At 43.6% G+C, this 18,129-nt stretch overlaps 1 protein-coding gene across 1 annotated transcript; it reads right to left on the bottom strand.

Moving 5' to 3' along the window:
• Nucleotides 1-12,355: 12,355 nt before the first annotated feature.
• On the bottom strand, nt 12,356-17,470 carry prdm13 (PR domain containing 13). The gene is made up of 4 exons (XM_003965905.2): nt 17,208-17,470; nt 15,823-15,954; nt 15,612-15,732; nt 12,356-14,031 (listed from the first exon to the last, which is right to left on the bottom strand). The coding sequence occupies exons 1-4, from the start codon at nt 17,373-17,375 to the stop codon at nt 12,554-12,556; spliced, it is 1,899 nt and encodes a 632-aa protein (XP_003965954.1). The 5' UTR covers nt 17,376-17,470; the 3' UTR covers nt 12,356-12,553.
• Nucleotides 17,471-18,129: the final 659 nt, after the last annotated feature.

Below are 18,129 nucleotides of genomic sequence, written 5' to 3'. Positions count from 1 at the left end.
ATGTTCTCCCGATAATTAAAATATAGCATACAGACCTGCACAGAACATATACTGTAGGTGAAGCACTTTAGAATCTTCTGCCTGAACACAGCAGCATTCACAAAGACTGAGTAAATATATTCATTTATCATAGGTTTGCTGGCACCCATTCAACCATCAGTAACCGGTGTCCCTTAAACCAAATAATCCTTTAATTATTTAGCATGCATAACATGTCCTACCCCTCTCTTTAAAATTATTTATGGAAAACGCTTTTTGTCAATGCACTAAAGTTTACTCGAGCACTAGCTTGTATGCAATGCGGATGAAGAGCCATTGTCATTTTATTCAAACCGGTGCTCTAATTCACATCAGAGTAATGAAGAGAGATGCAATTAATGCAAAATAGATAAAGAAGAACTGGTGAAGAGAAAGATGTAAAGAAAACCGTAAATAATAGTGGGGCAAAATGGCTGAAGAACACAATGTAGGTCTGAATATCAGCACCCCCCACTTCACTCCCGCTTGCTTGATGTGTAGAGCATAAAATATACAAATTGGGACTCCAGACGGTCAGGATGAGAGTTTGTTTGTTAAACCTGACTGTAATTTTGGAGTGCATGCTGGGGGAAAAAATCCACTCTGTAATTAGGTATTCAAGCCAACGCCGGGCTGGTCACTGTCTATAGCTTCTGTTCTAATTAGCACAAATTGAACAATTTGTTTCTCCTTTCAAACCTCCAATCATCCCCCATTTAAACATCAATTTATATTCAGAGGACTGACGGCAAGTGACACAGACCTTCGCAGGCACATCAGAATTATAGCACTGGAGACTTAAAGGTACTTCTAATCTGGAGTTTCCTTAAAAAGTTCATTCTTTAGTATATTTTCCTATATAAAAAATGAATGCACTACACACAGATGTGATCATCAGTGTGGACCCTTTAGTCCAGTGTTGATATCTTCATATTAACCTTAAAACACATATATTTACTATTAGGATGAGGATCTAGTACGTGGTAATGGGGAATCAACATAGCATCACTGTTCCATACAACTAGTTTTGGTTAACTGCTGCTTTTTTCTAATCGGGCCGGCTGGGTGAGGGACCCTATCCAAGTGGTGACTGAACAAGAAGCAGCAATGGGTGGCAAAGAGTGTATATAAAAGCACTTAGAATAATGAGTGATTAAGGGTACCGGTTAGTAGCTAAACACAAATGCAGTAAATTCTAATTATTAATGTAAAAAAAAAAGATATTGCTTCACTGATTAAATCAGCTTGAAATGTGGTGAGGTTTTAACACAGAGACGTCTGAGACATTGACCTCTGACCTTCATTTGCTCACCATAGTGTTGCCACTGGTGTTAGCGTGGTGTGTTCACCGCTGCCAAACCCTCGATCCAAAGAGCGTGTTTGTTTCTTTTTGTGCGTCTATGTGAGGGTGTTTACATTTGTGTATGAATGGATTATGACTGGGGGGGGTGCACGTGTCCTTCAGTGTATGTGTGCATGTTTGTGCCTGTGTGTGAGTGGCAGCGCGTGTTGAACATGTGCTGGCGTTCTCAGAGGAACAGCGGGGCTCTAATAAGGACTAGTCCTAGATGGCAGCTGGTAAACTCTGTCCTCAGAAAAGGTGTCCTTTATTCCTGCACAAAGGAATGCAAATTAGTCCCAATGCTGAGTGGACACTGAGAACAGATCCACATGGCACACACTCACTTTATTCTGAAATACGCAATGAGCGTTCCACTATGATGCAACTTCCTAAAAGAAAAACAAGCACAAATATCAAGGCCCTCCCCTAGTGTGTGTGTGTGTTGGGGGGTGTGTGTGTCTGTGTGTGTGTGTGGGTGGGTGTGTGTGTTTGGTCACGGCTGGGATGTGTAGTTAGTATCACAATCACTAGCGCGATCTTGTAAAAGGCTTTGTACTGATCTAAACACTTCTGTGGGTTTGTTTCTTAAAAGAACTCTCACACTCTTCCACAGCAGCAGTGGCAGGATGGTAGATAACTCAGTGAACTTAATGAGAAAACAATGAAGTTGCTACCACTTAAATGCAACAAAGGTGGTGTATTCCCCTTTAATCAATTACTATGTACCAGAGAGAAGCACCGGGTTCTTTTGGCTGATACAAAAATGGGTACCCAGCGGTCCAAGCAAGAAGAGAATTTCAGTAATTTAGATCTCCAGCAAAGAGATATCAGTTTCAGGGTGATAGGGAACAATAAAGGAAGCCTGTGATTGGGATTGGGAGCATGGTGCTGTATAGAAAATGATTTTGGTACCCTGAGAAAAGCGTGAATAGATACCCTGTCAGAAGCAGCAGTGAATATGATCCAATCTGAGGATAGTCATACATCAAAGGGGGCCAGCTGTTTCCTCAAACCAAAGGGCCTGGAGGAGAAGAAGAAGTGGGGCTGAAAAGGAAGATTGAAATGACACGTCGGATCTCCAGGAGTGTCACTTTGTGTAATAGGTGAGTGGTGGGTATTCATCTGCTGAGAAAGGGAGAGTAGGAGAATACTCTATGTGGACTTCAATGAGACTTCAGTAATTACTTATTACTGCACATATGGATAAGATGGCGAATGAGAGGACTTGAGGCGTGAACGGCTCTTCCTACATCTGAAAACTACCTCCAGGGTGACTTCAAGAACATCCCTCTAATGCTCCAAGACAAAAGTCTCATTACAGGTAATTATGGACCGCCTATCCCCACCCTCCCACCGCAACCGCAACCACCACCACCACCTCGCCTTTTTTTCCTTGCTGAAAACCCTCCGCCTCACCCTCACCACTTTTATCCTCTCATTCAACAGGAGGAGCAGCCTGGGAGAGGGACCAGGGCCTAGGGAGGGGGGTAGGGGATGAGGCTATTACCTGGGAGCAGACAGTGATCGTGGCCGCTGACGCTTTACTGCACTTCCATTCATGTGGAGTGGCTCACTTGTGGGCAGCAATTACCAACCAAATGATCCAAACTGAGCTCTGTGATGAAGTGGCTGGACTGAGTGAATATAGCTGCACCGTGCTTCTATGCTTGTGTGCCCAACATTGGCCTATATGCTGTGAAACAGCATGGAGCTGCAGCAGGCGTTGGGTATGTGTTGAAGCTTTCTCAGGAAGAGACTCGCACGTTGTGCCGTGTAACTGCTGTTATGGTCGATCCATAATCAGTAATAATCTTGAGACCGGTCTTTTTGCACCCTCAGCTGCTTTATTTTGGGTGTAGATTTTGAGGTAGCAACCAAAAAACAATGACGTGAAAACACGCACATGGATCCAACCCTGGCATTTGCGTGGATGCCCCGCTGCCCTCGCATCCGCCAGTGTGGGGCTGGTGCAACAGGCAGGCCTGTCATCCACAGATCAGAGGCAACAATGCTGCCTTCCTCAGGCTGCCTTTGAATATGTCACTGTGGGAACAGCATAATCAACCCCGTGTCACCACCAGCTGCTCCGTCCAGGCCGCATTGGAATAAAGAAGAGGCGGGCGAGACAAGTGGCCTAGAATTGTCTTATCTCACTGAAGCAAGGATGATATTGTTGTGGGTTATTTGGCCCACTAACAACAGCGTGCTCCATCTGAGTCCCCTGAGGTTCACAACTTAAGGTAGAGACTGATGTGGAAAGCCATTAAAATCCTCTCTGTGTTCAGGTGCAATCTTTCAACGTCTGATTCCAAGTTTCCTCAACTTATTTTGTCCTTTACTTTTTTTTATGTCCATCTTTTATCAATAGTTGCAGTTATCACAGCAACACTTTAACAAGGTGTCCTTGGACCATGAAGAGGATAAAATGGGAGCACTAATTAATAAGATTGTGATGACCATCTTTTTGTCCTTCATTCATTTTTTCAGATTTGAGACAGAGATTGATGATACATCCCATGAAAAATTAAGCACGATATGAAAAGAGGGCTTTTAATTTGCAGCTTACCCACTGACAAACGCAGGCCTTGATCATTTTGAGGCAAATCTTGGACTCAAAAAATGTATTGAAGCTACCTTTGGATAAATATTGGGGGCTGGGGTGAAATCTCCCACCATCATTTCCCATAGGAAGGAAATTGCATTAAATATAGGTTGCGTGGTGCATATAACGGTCCCTATTCAGTCTGTCTGAAGTGGCCTCTCTCACTAGCCAACATCCCCTCTCATCTTCAATACTTGTGAATTATACAAAATGATGTGTTCGCCATTGGTTTTTATCAGTGCACTGTAGTTGCTAGTAATCCCATTATAACATGTCTTTTAGTACAAGATATGGCACAAATAAAGGAAGCCTTTCTTTGCTTTGTCAAAGGTAGCCTGTCTGTCAAATTACTTCTTCAGAAGTTAAAAGGCCCGCTGCCTAATCAGTCTATTATACCAGACTAATAGATGACCAGTAATTGCAACTAATAACTTATTACTCATCTACACAAATATTCTAATAGCTTGTATTTAGAAGCCATGGACATAGTATGAAGGTGGGGGTTCTATTCACAAGGCAGACAGGCAACTACACAAAGAAATATTCCCTCAAAGGAAGCTGAGAAAGCAACCTGTAGCATGTTTTTTTTCTTCTCTTAGCTGGATTAATATCTAACCTTATTCATGTGGATGTGAAACCACAGCTTCATCTTCGGAGCTGTCTAGCAGCAGGGCTTTGTTTGGTGCCCAGGCCCCTTTTTGAAAGCCAGACAGAACAAGAGAATTATAGATAATGTCCTCTCTCCGCTCCCCCTGCTAGCTTCAGGCCCCAGGCGCAGGGCTCCATTGGAACCAAAGACATGGACTCACTATACACGATTTGAGCCACAGCAGCCATTATAGGCTCAACAGGGCTCACAGGTGGAAATACAGTCAGTCACAGCCAGGAATCAAGGAATTACTTACATGACATTGTAAGAAGGGCTGAGGGTACAGTGCATGTTGCTGACAGTTGTGCTGTAATATCAAACTAACAGCTAGCGTCCAGCATAACAGTGACTTAGTAAACATGGACTTGTGCAATTTTGTAACAAAACAGGGTGCATCTACAACAGTTTCCATTCTATTTGCAATATGAGAAGGGGCTGCCTTGAGAAAACACTCAACTCTTTCAATCGCATCAGTTTCCGATGTATGAGCAGTTTCGGAATAATTAAATTCTTTCTCCGGACAACAGTGACCAACACTGCATTGCGTTAAGTTTTCCAACACAACTGTGACACATCTACTGTCACAGAACATGTCTGTGTGTGAAAGATGCATGTGAAATACTTTCACCTGTAGTTACACTTTAGAGGAAGCGCCGTCGACAGATATGTTTATTGACTGCGGTGAGCCGAGGACTGAATGGACGAAGCACAATAGAGGTAGTTAAAGGGGCAGGACACACAAAAACCCATTGGGAGTATACAGCCCCTGCTGATCAATGACCTCATCCAGAGTCAGTTTGTCTTTCAGAGGCGGCGACACCAAAGAGCAGCGAGGCCTTTTCAGCCTCGCAGATAACAAACCAACACCAGACACCCAATAAAGGGACTTCCACTTCATTTAAAAGCAATTAATATTCTTGGCCGGCTGGCATGATCCCTTTGGTGTGGCAGGTCTGTACACGCCCCCTGCACTGTAATGGAGTTGACTGGTTAACTCTGAGTCTGTGGCCACGGTGTTGGCTGCCTGGGTGAGAGCACTGATGCACAGTGTGGGACACAGTGTTTAGTTCACTCTGAATGGACCTGTCTCACACACCAGTGCACCCCAATAGAGCCTCTTCTTCATCTCTTTCTCTATGCATGTCTTGCTCTTTCCACGTCTCCCTCTCTGTGTCTTTGCCATCCTTTTTCTCTCCTCCACGTTCTCTCAGGAGCCATCTAAGCTTTTGTTTCCTTTTTTCCTCCCTTTCTCTCTTTTATTTAAACTTCTCTTCTTAGGTTTGTATGCATTGCCCCTCAAAGGGAGCAAGGGTTTAAATACTAAAGTCTTTGTGACATTTGGTAATGATTGCCCCTGGAGGATGTGAAAGGCAACCTGCAAGGGAAACGATCTTTTTTTAAAACCACACAGACAAACTTTACCATACATTATGTTTATTGATTGGATTCATGCAAAACTACTGTGTGTGTTACACTGTGTGAGAACGGACTTGCATAGAAGCATCCAGTTTAAACACCAGTTTGTCAGCGTAGATGAACTCTGTTAACTCTACCTTCTACCAGGCGAAGCCCTAAATCCTGAAGGTGAGGCCTATCTGTCAATTTGGTTGAGTATCCATCACTGGATGTTCAGAGAAGCCTGGATGTTTGATTAGATTCATTCTGGTAAAAGGGGTTAGATTTTCAACTATCTCTCAAGACTGGTGATTTCTTATGGCTCTTAGTAGCTAAACCTGCAGTGCCTTTTTCGTAGCCCCAAGCAAAGGTTACCAGAGGTAAGAAGTGTCTCTGAAGGCATGTGGTTGACCATAAAGAAATCTTTCCTCAGAAACACCTGCACAGATTTCCATATACCAACATTAACGTACATGCGACCTTTTTCTTAGCATAGGAACAAGTTTCCAATACTGGCCTGCACCATTTCAGCGGAGTGATGTCCTGCTGACTCCTCCCTCTTTTCAAATAAAAGTCTTCCTTCTGATAGAAAACCTCCCACCAAGTCTCCACGCTCCCGTCTTGTATTTGTGTGACTCCCGAGGCTAGCATGGAGGGACCTTGTGCCAGCTGATGGTGTTCGCATGTTGCAAGGACACCAGTTTACCGACGACCTTGGTCATTTTGCTGTAAAGGACCTTGTCCAGTAAATTAGTGGAAATGACTAGTGCATTAGCTGCTGCAGCTGTTGATCGTTTAGTAGGCTGTGGGGGATGAAAAAATCAATCAACTGCATTTAACATCTGTATTAACAGACTGATCAAAAATAAGAATTTTCCAGCAAAGGGTCCAGTGATCTCCATCGCCCTCAATTATGAGATGATCTTTCTAGTGCTCACTGATGACAGAGAATAAGAAACCTTGTAGTCACAACTGAACACCCAGGAAAACACTGATAAATTGGCTGTTGCTCCCTCATAGACTAATGTAAGCAGCCGGTCGATGGGAGCTTGTAGAGGCCTGTGGGCTTCGGTTAAATCCAACTTTTAACCTGCCTGTTAGTCGATGAGAGCCAGCCCTGCCACTTTTACTACATCACACATCTCATCTCCTCTGTCTCCAGAAGGTACGCTGGACTCGTTTTTACAGCTTTATGCATTGACATGAACAAATAACTCGCAGAGCTGGGCTGGCGAGCGTGTAACTTGACTTGCTTGTGGACCGGACTGCTGTATGTGAGGAACCAAAACAATCAGGCATTACAGTTTTCAGCAAGCTGCTTAAATGAAAGTCCGCCCTCATTATTCATGACATCAAACGAGGCTGGGACCCAGAGCGGGCTCATTTGCAGCTGAATGCGGGGGGCAGTGGAGACAGCGGCCTGTTTAGCATGTGTTTGGCTAACGGAGTTGGTGAGGGATGGAGGACGAGAGGGCACCAGTGGACCGCAGCTGGTGTGCCACAGTCTCAACCTTCTACCTGCTGCTATCAATTCTGACAGACCGGGCCAGGACCAGGGACTAATAATCTGTCACTGACTGAAATCATGAAAGTGGACTGTACCTACGCACACATTCTTAGACATGCGTCTGATTCCTTATCCATCTGAACCAAACATGTCACATGGTTAGTGTGTCTTTTTCCCCACTTCCACCGGTCTGTTCACTTGTTTGTCCAGATTTGTGACCAGGAATAAAACCAGTTCTCCCTTTCCTTGTAGGCAGTCCAGTGACGAGCTGTCCATCGTTCTGATTACAACTTAGGCTCTCATTTTGTGTGTATGCATGTCACCTTGTGTTAGATTGTCTCTTGACATCCCGCTCTCCTTCCATGCCTTTAGTGTGTGTGTTGTCCTCAGCAGCTCCGTGGAACCAGCTGTGTGTATCTGCTGTACCTGGTTAACCTGCTCCAGGAGAGCAGGCTGCCAGCAGAAGCCCCATCACTTCACATCACCCCTGTCAGTCTCACATCCTTGCCAGGAGGACTGCTTGTCTGCCTTAAAAACACACCGGGTGCACAGCTGGGTTATCTGCGACTGAAGTTTGCGTGTTTTGTGTACATGAGCGGCCATTTGTTCAATTTCTGCAAAGCTTTGTCTGACCAGTCGAGTTTATCGAACGTACCTGCCTCCATCGCCTGGAATACCTGCTCCAGGAGAGCAGGCTGCCAGAAGGACAATGGTGGCACTAAATCAGCTCTGACAGACTAAAACAGCTTTAGAAGCTGAAACAAATTCTGTCAGGTTTTTGTTGGGTTTTGAAACATCAGTCTAGCTTTGCATTCTAAAAAGTGTTTTTTGTCTTTCAGTTTGTTTACAAAAGGTGAGTTGTCCTTGAAATAACACTGTACTGTAATTGTATTGGTATTGTAATGTATATTTTGATAGATAAGTCACACCATGTGTTTAAATCCCATTTAATGAAATTATACTTTTGTGAAGATATGAGGCTCCAGCAACTAAATCCTCCTATCACTTCTATTCTATAAAATTGTTGGGTACTTATATGATAACAAAATAAGGAAAATATTGCTACACGGTCATGGTTAAATATATGGGGATGATACAATAGCTGGTTTTAGTGGCAGATATTTGTGATGTTTTAAAAAATTTGCAGGCCTCAAATCTGCATTTAGGGTTGAGTTCTTCAGCGAGTCTTTCATAGCGCTTCTACACGGGAATCTAGAGCCGTCTTTAAACATGAGAAAGTTGTGGAACTATGTGGAACTTGTGTGTGACCGACAACATGGTTGGGTTCATATTTTCAGGCTGTTTTGAAGGGCATCACGACTGCAAACTGTCAGATTTTAACTAACTTTGAGCAAACTAACATGAAATGCTCAGTCTCTCTAGAATCCTTTTTTGTCCATGTGTTTGTTCAGTTTTCATGTTGGAAATTGCGTTTTATTCAGGACTTCAATCCCCCAGCAAAGATTTCAATGAAATTTTCCCATAATATTCAATGCCGATGACCTTTCCAGTGAACGCAACAAACAACACATGTGTTTCAAAACTTGAAATAATCTTTATAACCCTACCCTGAATTTCATCATCTCACATGTTTTATGTGCTTTTACTTACTTCCTGAAACCAACCAAGGATCCGGGCATCACACTTGGAAAGACATGAGGGTAGAGGTCTGTACACTGGTTCATTTCCCAATGTTCCGCTGAGAACTTTCTCAGTCTCCTCCTCATTATTCCAGTGCTGCCGCTAATAAACGGCACTAATTGATTGAAAACGCTGGTGTGAGGGAATGATTGAGCAGGGTGTCCCAGTGTGAGAGAGTATAGGGGGGAGGCCGGCCACAAATAGTGACTGTATTGGGTCCAGGCTAATGTGGGGGATAACAGGGGAGGCAGCAGGGAGTAGAAGGTATCAGACACATAAAGAAGGGCAACACTGACTCTCTGGAGCTACGCTCCTGCTGAGAGTGAAATCACTTCACAGCTAATTACAATAATTCCCGAGGGTTGAATCATGGTTTGCATTTATGGCCAATGGTCATGACAATACATGTTTAGCATACATTGGAAAAAGAAAGATTGCGTGAATGACCCTTTTCTTCTTTTGACAGCAAATGCACCATGTTGCTTTAAGATGCAAGAACTGTGTGTCTCCATATTTAAAAATCTTTGCGAATTAATGAGCTTGTCTATTGAAATAAGAGGGTGACATCTGGGAAGGTCTTATAGGTTGCTAATGCGTGGCATCATCGTTCATTCCCGGGTGGTTTAAAGTTTTTGACCGCAAGTTGACCAAGATAAGAAATAAAAAGCTCCATTGGTGCTTTTTTCTGCCGTCTTTCTTTGCCGTCACATCTACTTTGCTCATGCTCAGCCTCAATATCCTTTTCATCCTGAATGTTATATCTACAATATCTTTGCACTTCGAGCAGTTAACATAGAAGGAAAAAATGTCCCTAAACCTCTGCTTAGATGTCTAAATCAAGGTGATCACCTAAATGAAGTACTGTCATAAAAGACTTGACATAAAAGAGGCTGTGTGAGTGTGTGTGTGTGAGAGAGGCTGTGGGAGTGTGTGTGTGTGTGTGTGTGTGTGTGTGTTTGTGAGTGATTGTGTCTTTTCTTGTCTGTCCTCATTTTGGTTTACACCTGAAGCATTAATATGTCCAACATCAACCTTCTGAACGACAATGTGGCTTCATCCCTTAATGTTTATGATGCATTTTCTTCATCAATAAGTTAAGGCTCATCAATGTCACAGATCCACACATTGTATGTTTTTAAAGACGTAACTGTATTCTGTCTGAACAATTGAGCTGAATCCTTTTCAGGGTTGAGAAAATGTTCATAATTTGTATTAAAACATATAGGATGCGTGCAACTGTACGGCCCCTTTTCTAATCTGATAAAGTCACAAATGAATTTCCTGGACTCTCCTGTGCACCAGGCAAAGGGGTTTATATGCAGCTGTTGTATTTTACCAGCTTTCTGAAATGTGAATGATGAAGGTCCTGACCTATTTTGGTCAGATTGACTGCTTTATCATAAAAAGTATACATTGTTAATACAGAAATAATGTAATAATGCAATAAGTTAATTTTATTACTAATACATTCATGTTAAAAGCTTCTGTAAACACAATGGTGTGAAGTGTCAGTGTGCGTATGTGTGTGGGGTGTGGGGAGTTTGACTCCTGGCATAAGTAATTAGAACTTGAAGGACCATAGACAGTCTCAGTACCAGAAGACTTAATGCAGCAGCAGAAATGAAACTATCCAAAATGCATTCAGTGGTCACACATCCAAGGTCACACATCTTACATTAAGCATCTTTATGCTGTCTAAATAAAACGTCGTGGTCAGCGATGGCCAAGCGAATGTATTGAATTACCTTTAGCTGTCAATGAGACTTTTTTCTATTTTCCACACTGCCTGACACAATTATGTCAATTCTATGAAAAATGCATTTACTAATGTGGGGTTAAAATGTCACATATTTACACGGAGTCAGTATCACGCAGAATGGCCTACGTGAAATGCAAGGATATCTGTATAGAAAGGGCCTGAAGAACTACATTTCTATGGGGTTCAGATTTATTGTGATTATATTGAGTCACAAGTCTGAAAGTGGTTCAAATAATGATGGAACCAACCGGATGAAGCGTATTTGTTTATTTATATCGACCATTATTATAAACGTCTCGTTTGGAAGGATGGATGGAAAATTAAATGTCAGCACTAAAAGACACAGTCCCTTCTAAAACATTAACAATTTGAGCTAATCTTTTTAGAAATATGTAGTTTGGTGCTTGTAAAAAATGTCTACATTATTTTTCTGCTCTGTTTTAAAAAAAAAAAAACCATTTCATACATTTGTTAATTATTCTAAAAGATTCTCACTTTATTATCCCAGTTGGATTTCTAATTAAAGTTGTAATTAGCACAGCCATAACAAAATAGAAATTGTATGAATAACTATAAACGCAATCATCTCACACCATTATTTATTTTTCTCACGTCATAACGATATTTTTCTATAAAGAAATTGTTAATATTTCACTTTTCCACAAGGGTTAAAAATGGGAAATTATTGTTATTTGTCTGAGTTTAAACAACAAAAAAGAATCATTGTGACTAAGCATTTGTTCATATAAAAACAGAACATCTGATAAAGTATCTTACACCGTTTGTGATATTTTAAATTTAATTTATTTATTTTTTAAAAACATCAAATTACCGGACATGAGGGGAATATTGTGCAGGTAAACAATGTCACTTAAAAACAAACGTAATACAACACTTCTCCACTGGAATGTAAAATATCATACTTTACACGTCTTTACATAGACTATAACTGCAATCAATACAATTTTCTTTCTCTAAATAGCTCCTTCAATAAATTATACGCTGCTCTCGGCTTGGAACCGGAGAACAAGTGCAAACTTAACGCGTTATTCAGAAATCTGACGTCCCCGCGTAATGATCAAAGTTCGTTAATGATGGCCGGTGGGAATGTAATTCGTTGAAATAAAATGCCTCTTGTTGGTCTAAAGTGCAACTGACAGCTTGAAGGGTATGAAGCCGTAGTGACTTTATTAGATATAAAATAAGGAAGCTGTTCTTTATCTCGTCGTTCCCAAATATTGCGTGGTTGAATGGAATTCTTCTCATACTCAGCCTTGGAAATTTTAAGACGACTGAAAATGGCTGCAAATTGCTGTTGTGTTTTGTAAAGCTTATGTGATTCCATTCTTGAACTGTCACTTGTTCAACTGTGGTAGATGACACGTTTGGTCGTTTTCGTCAAAAGAATGTGGGGGAAGAATTAAAATACCCCCCCCCCCCCCCCCCCCCCTTTCTCTGAACCAAACGGTCTTGATAAGTTAAATGAATGATTATTTTTTTTAACCAACAGAAAAGAACATTGGTTATAAAGCAACATTTCCATCAGTTTTAAAATGTGAAAAGATTAAACACGTGACTAAATAGTTGCGTGTGGAGAGCTGAAAGTAAATGAGGAGAAAGTCTGTGGACGTGAACGCATCTCAGTCATTGTTTTTGCTCGACTCCTGGTCGCTCTGGTCGTCGGTGAAGCACACGTCCACGTCGCTTTCGTTGTCGCTCTTGTGTTCCGCGTCCTCGAACAAGGCGCCCGGTTTGTCGTCCAGTTTCTTGAACGTCTGCCCGGGGTGTCTGGACTTTACGTGCCTCTCGAGGTCCCGCCTCCGCACCAGCACCTTGCCGCAGAACTCGCACCTGTATGGCGTGTTGCCCTCCGCGTGGAGCCGGATGTGCTTGTTCAGGTTGCTCGGGTCGCCGAACGGCCTGAAGCACACTTTGCACTTCAGTGGCTTGTAACCTGTGTGAGTCCTCATGTGGATTTTCAGACCGTATTTTCTGGAGTACAGCTTCCCACAGTAAAGACATAGGTGTCCCTTTTTGGGTTTCCCGGACGCCGGGTTGCTTGTGGTCCCGGCTGGCATCGAGTCCAACCTCGTCCGGTTTTTCTCCGCTGCAATTTCAGACAGCTGTTGCGTGTGCATAGCGATCTCACGGTCGATGTTGGTGATGGCGCCTATATCTTGGCTTAGTGATGGGGCAGCAAAGTAGGACATGGACTCCGGGTACTTGAGGAGGTTGCTGAAGTGGAATTTTAGCGGGTAATATGGGGAGCTGTACAGAAGTTCACCGTTATAGACAGTGAAGGGCATCAGAGGGATGTTACAGTCTCCTCCATAAGTCTTGACGCCGTCGAAGTGAGGGAGGGAGAACCTCTCAAAGTGGAGGCCGGGGTGCATTTGTGGGTAACGGGACGGTGATAAACCGGGGTGCATTCGACTTTCTACGTGCTTAAAAGCTGAGGTCTCCTCCACGTGGGGCAACAAGGGGAAACCCCGGATGGCGTTGGTGCACGGCACCATGGGAGATGTGGAATCCATAATTGGAGGTGCGCACTTGGCAGGTGGGTTCCCGCTTCCGTTCAGGGCCTCGCTGACGTTGCGCAGGGGTTTCATGTTGTCGATGAGCTTGCTGAATCCCAGGCCGCCCAGCTTGCCGTTCGCGTCCTCTCTGGGGGGATCGGTGCCCGGGACTTTGGAGAGCCCGGTCGGTTTGAAGGCAGAGCGCACCCCTGGATGAAACCCCATGCTGCTCAGCACCGAAGACGTAGCACCGAGCCCGAGAATGTGTCCTTGGTTTCTGGCTGAGGTGACGCTCATGTCGAGCGCCCTGTCCTGCTCCTCCAAGCTACTTTTCTTTGACGATGCCGCTTTGTTTGCAAATGGCGAAGAGGACACCGCCCGTCTGCCAGATTCTGAAACGGAAGAGGTCCGCGGGGAGGTAGAGGTGTTGGGGATATCCCCGGACTTTGGGGACCTGCTGAATGTCTCCGTGCCTCTGGCCTGCTCGTTGTTCACAAAACCCCGCCCGTTGCTCAGTGCACAGTGGAAGTGGACGTGGGCTTTGAGCGTATTGGGATATTTGAATATTCTCCAGCAGTACCAGCAGATGTATCGCTCCTCGCCTGTGGACGCAAAAAGTCATTATTGATCAGATGGATAGTCTAAACAACAGAACATTCAGGACAAAGGTCATATAGTCACAACTTTAAAAAAAAAAAAAAAAAAAAAAGATTTAATCATGGCGCTCTGCGTAAAAGACAGAATTGTGCGAAGTCTGAGTCTCTCATCCCCTGATAACACTGCGGCCACTCTCGGGGAGAATAGTGAAAATAAATTGTCACAGCACAAGAAACAAATTGGCTCATTTTCTTGAAAACACACGGACTTCGCCATCAATCGGCCCTTTCAAACCGTATTCACAATATTACGCTGCACATGAGAGTAACATTCTGGCCCAATGGATGTGATCCAGGATCTGGTGCCAAATGGCGCTAAACGCAGGGGGGCATCTCAATGGCTCCCCCCAGACAAGTACCGCGGGATTAATATAGATGTAATGATTTTGTAATCCTCATAAGGGTCATTGTTTATGAACGCCCTCAAAAGAGCAAACGCCCTGCCCAATCTGGCGCTCACAACCTCATGCATTCACTCCGAGACTTCCCCTGCCTGCGCTCTTTCCCGTGGAAGTGACAGCAGCTGTTGCTTGAAATCGCAAGTCTCCAGAAACAATGGCTGCGGCCCATCTGTTGACGCCTCATAATGGAAGCGCGCGTATGTCCAGGAGCGCACACGGTGTGTTTGGCCGGAGAGTCGGGGCAATATACACCCCACATAAAAGTTGGTATTCATTAGGCCACAATACCTTGACGCACCCACCTAATTTACCGTAAAACACTTGTTTTTCGATTTATTTACTCTCGAAAGCATGAATATTAATGACCCGATGACATTTGTTAACCTCTGTCTCGCAACTGAATCGGGATGCTCCGCTTCCAGGGACGCAGACACACGTCACTTTCTGCTTTAAATTGCTTTAATTCACTCGTTTTGTGAGGAGGTTTTAATTACTTTATCACACGTTTTCCCTCACAAATCGGATATTATAGCACATCTTTTAATATGTGGTTGGTTAAATGGGACGCCCAGAACGATCCGTGATTAGTTATCTATCTTTGTTAACCGGATTAGATGTTAAACAGTTTATAGGGGAGATTAGGAGGTAATCCGCGTTAATTAATTCCAGACGAAACACACAGATTAAATGTCCATATAGACGAAAAGAATAAATGGAGAAAACACCAAATATGATGACTTTAATTGTGGACCGGTATCGATTTTTTTTGTTTGTTTCTTCTATTTCTATTACTTGTGAATTATTCTTATTTAAAATTGCAATTGAGAAATCAAAGCCCACAGTTATCAACTTTGGTTCGTTTTTCATTCGTTTTTGTTTCCTTTTAATTACTTGACGGAGGGACGTGACGTCAAAACGACTGACATAAAAACATAAATAAACAACACGCGCCTCCGGTAATTCTAATTGATCTCCATCCTCATACGATGAAGAACAAACATCACTGATATTGGCAATCACTAACTCGTCTAATTGGCCTACTGTCGATGCAGCACAAGTATTATTATTATTATTAATTATTATTATTATTATTATTATTATTATTATTATTATTATTATTATTACCTTTCTCATCGTGCGTCGGGGTGGCTGTGGTCGGGATGTCGTACCATTGGGCCAAAGCGCTGGAGTACCAGACCGTGAGCTCCTCTCCAGCAGGGATTTCTCTCATCACACGGTAAAAAATCTTCAAGTAAAAAAAAAGAGGCAAAAGTCTGGCGACGTGTCCAAACGAGGGAGAGAAAATGAGTTCTGAAAAATGAGTGGCCGAAATTACCTGTCCACCAGGTAGGTCCGACACCGCCTCCAGGTTCTGTTCTTGACTGTTCCTGGCGGCGCGAATGAGTCCAATCCAGTCCGGGACGGGACTGCCTGCCTCGTCCACGAACTCGCCCCTAACTAAGTGGATCTAAAAGGAAAAAAGAGAGAAGGTCACACAAAACGGAATTAGATTTAATCGAAATGAGCTTAAACGATATTTACATGTGCTAAACTTTAGACCATTAATATCATTTACCCAGTTCACAATCCCATTTCTTGGCTCTTTTCCAGCAACATTTTCCTTCATAAATGCTTTATTAGCGAGATTTGCGGCTGCTGCTGTCACGTCTGAGCCAAAAACGCGGCTAATGCGTCTTTATCCGCTCTGCTGATAATTTACTAAAGAGAATGACACACGGGCCTAATTGAGTTGATATGGGAAACGAATTTGAGGAGTGTCAGAGCGTTTCTAAACTGTTCAAGGACATTAAAGATCGAAGCGCGACATTTGACACAGAGATTGCACCTGATGATCGCCGGCAGCCCCGGGGCCACGCATTTAGACGCATCAATCACGGCGGCTGACAGCTTCAACAATAACAGGGTGCAGTTATAGATGCGTTCAGGGCCGCAGATAGTCGATTCATGTCCGTGTAAATGCAGAGCGCTTTAGCTTTTTTATTCGCCGCTAATGTTTATTAATTATGAATAAATTAAGTTTGAAATTTTTGTCTTATGATGTTTGAGAGGGTAAGAGCAGTGGAGAATTCTTCATAACATTGCGTATCGTAAAATGAGCAACATTTCTTTGATTTTAATTCATATTTACTATTAAACTGTACATCATTTTTCCTATAGCCCCAAGGCTGGAGGCCCCATCTTCACTGGCAGCTTTCTGTGGCCGGATTAGATTAAAATTAAACGACTCATCGGAGTAACAGGCCCTGCAGGCTGTGAAATGTGAGGCGGCTGAGGGCATGAAGTCCCACACAGCGGCCCCGGCTGCCCATTAGGCCGGTTAAGTAGAAGCACAGACTGACAAGTCGGCCACTAATGGAGCTCAATTATTTCAGAGTTGACAGGCCAAACCAATTAATAACTAAAGGTTCCGATATAGTTTGACAGTGCAGATTAAATCCATTCCTTTTGCTGTATTATATTTACTCAGCTATTGTTTTTAAATATAATAACAGGACTGTAAGGCATTTTATCCAATAAAGATGACAGCAAAATGTTCAAAATAAAGGGTAGAATAGTTTTCAAAAAGTCACTCGCCGTTTGTTTTTTTTTAATTTATCAGGCCGAATTATCTTTAACTTGTGACAGCCATGCGCATTTAATTTGTCCATAAAGTCAAATCATTTCCTTGAATAAAATGAGTGAAAACTGTTGCAGTCCTACCTTTTTCTTGGGTCCAGCCTCCTTTCGATCCGACAAGTACTTCCCGAGTTTGAAGATCCCCGGTACGGGTCCTATCCGGAGTCCGGCCGGGATGCTGCAGTCCGTGTACACGCTGATCGTGGTGGACGCCCGGGTGGCTTGCATGGCGTGGGGTGAGATCAGAACCATGAAGGCTGATGAGGATCGAGTGGGAGTGTGCGGGGAGGAGGAAGAGGAGAAGGAGGAAGAAGAGAGCCAGAGGACCGGCCAATACACGCCCTCAAACTGACGCTGTGGCGTTTTGCTCTCCGGCTTATCTAGTGATGCTGCGAGCAAGGTAGCCCCCCTCTACTCCCCCCACACCCCACCCTCTCTCTGCAGATTAGGGTGCCAGTGTGTGTTGGAAGGGAGGGGGGGGGGGGCGCAGAGGTGATGCTGTGCTGTAAGGTGGCTCAGGGGTAGAAGGGGAGGGGAGCGGTCCTGAGTTCGCAGCGAACAGTGTGACTGTGAGAGAGTTGGTCTCTCTCAGCAGCTGTGCGGAGAGGGGAAACGGGCCGGTCTGGTCACATGGAGACTTTCCCTCACCCTGCCGCATAATGAATCGCTCCAAAACGGCCAAGAGACACAAAGGGCCGGGCGACCTTCCCATCCCCAAAATCCAATTTGTCAAGGGCAGAGAAAAGAGGGTGCGGAATCAAAGGTCCGGAGCAACCATTAATCCTCAGCATGTGGCTTTGTCCTCCAGACAGTTCCGATATTTTAACTGACAAATCCACTGTATAATTTATCCATAAATCCTCGCCCTCTCCAAGTCCTCCCTTTCAAGCAAGGTTTTGGAAATCGGTGGCTACTTTAAATCTACTTGGCCAGCATTCTTTGGCTTTAATGCACTTCAAAGCTTTTTATTTTCCCTCCTCCTTTTGTGTCCTTAGTGCAACAAAGG

This window comes from Takifugu rubripes, chromosome 7, assembly GCF_901000725.2.
Source record: "Takifugu rubripes chromosome 7, fTakRub1.2, whole genome shotgun sequence".
In the NCBI taxonomy this organism is placed as follows: Eukaryota; Metazoa; Chordata; class Actinopteri; order Tetraodontiformes; family Tetraodontidae; genus Takifugu; species Takifugu rubripes.
This window is presented reverse-complemented; position numbering and strand designations above follow the sequence as displayed.

Excerpts from the sequence above, each read along its gene's own strand:
- prdm13 (XM_003965905.2), bottom strand. The coding sequence starts at position 17,375 with ATGGTTCTGATCTCACCCCACGCCATGCAAGCCACCCGGGCGTCCACC. Across the intron at positions 15,955-17,207 it reads AGGCTGGACCCAAGAAAAAG|ATCCACTTAGTTAGGGGCGA; the intron begins GTAGGACTGCAA and ends TTTTCCTTTTAG. Across the intron at positions 14,032-15,611 it reads CCCGACGCACGATGAGAAAG|GCGAGGAGCGATACATCTGC; the intron begins GTAATAATAATA and ends TTGCGTCCACAG.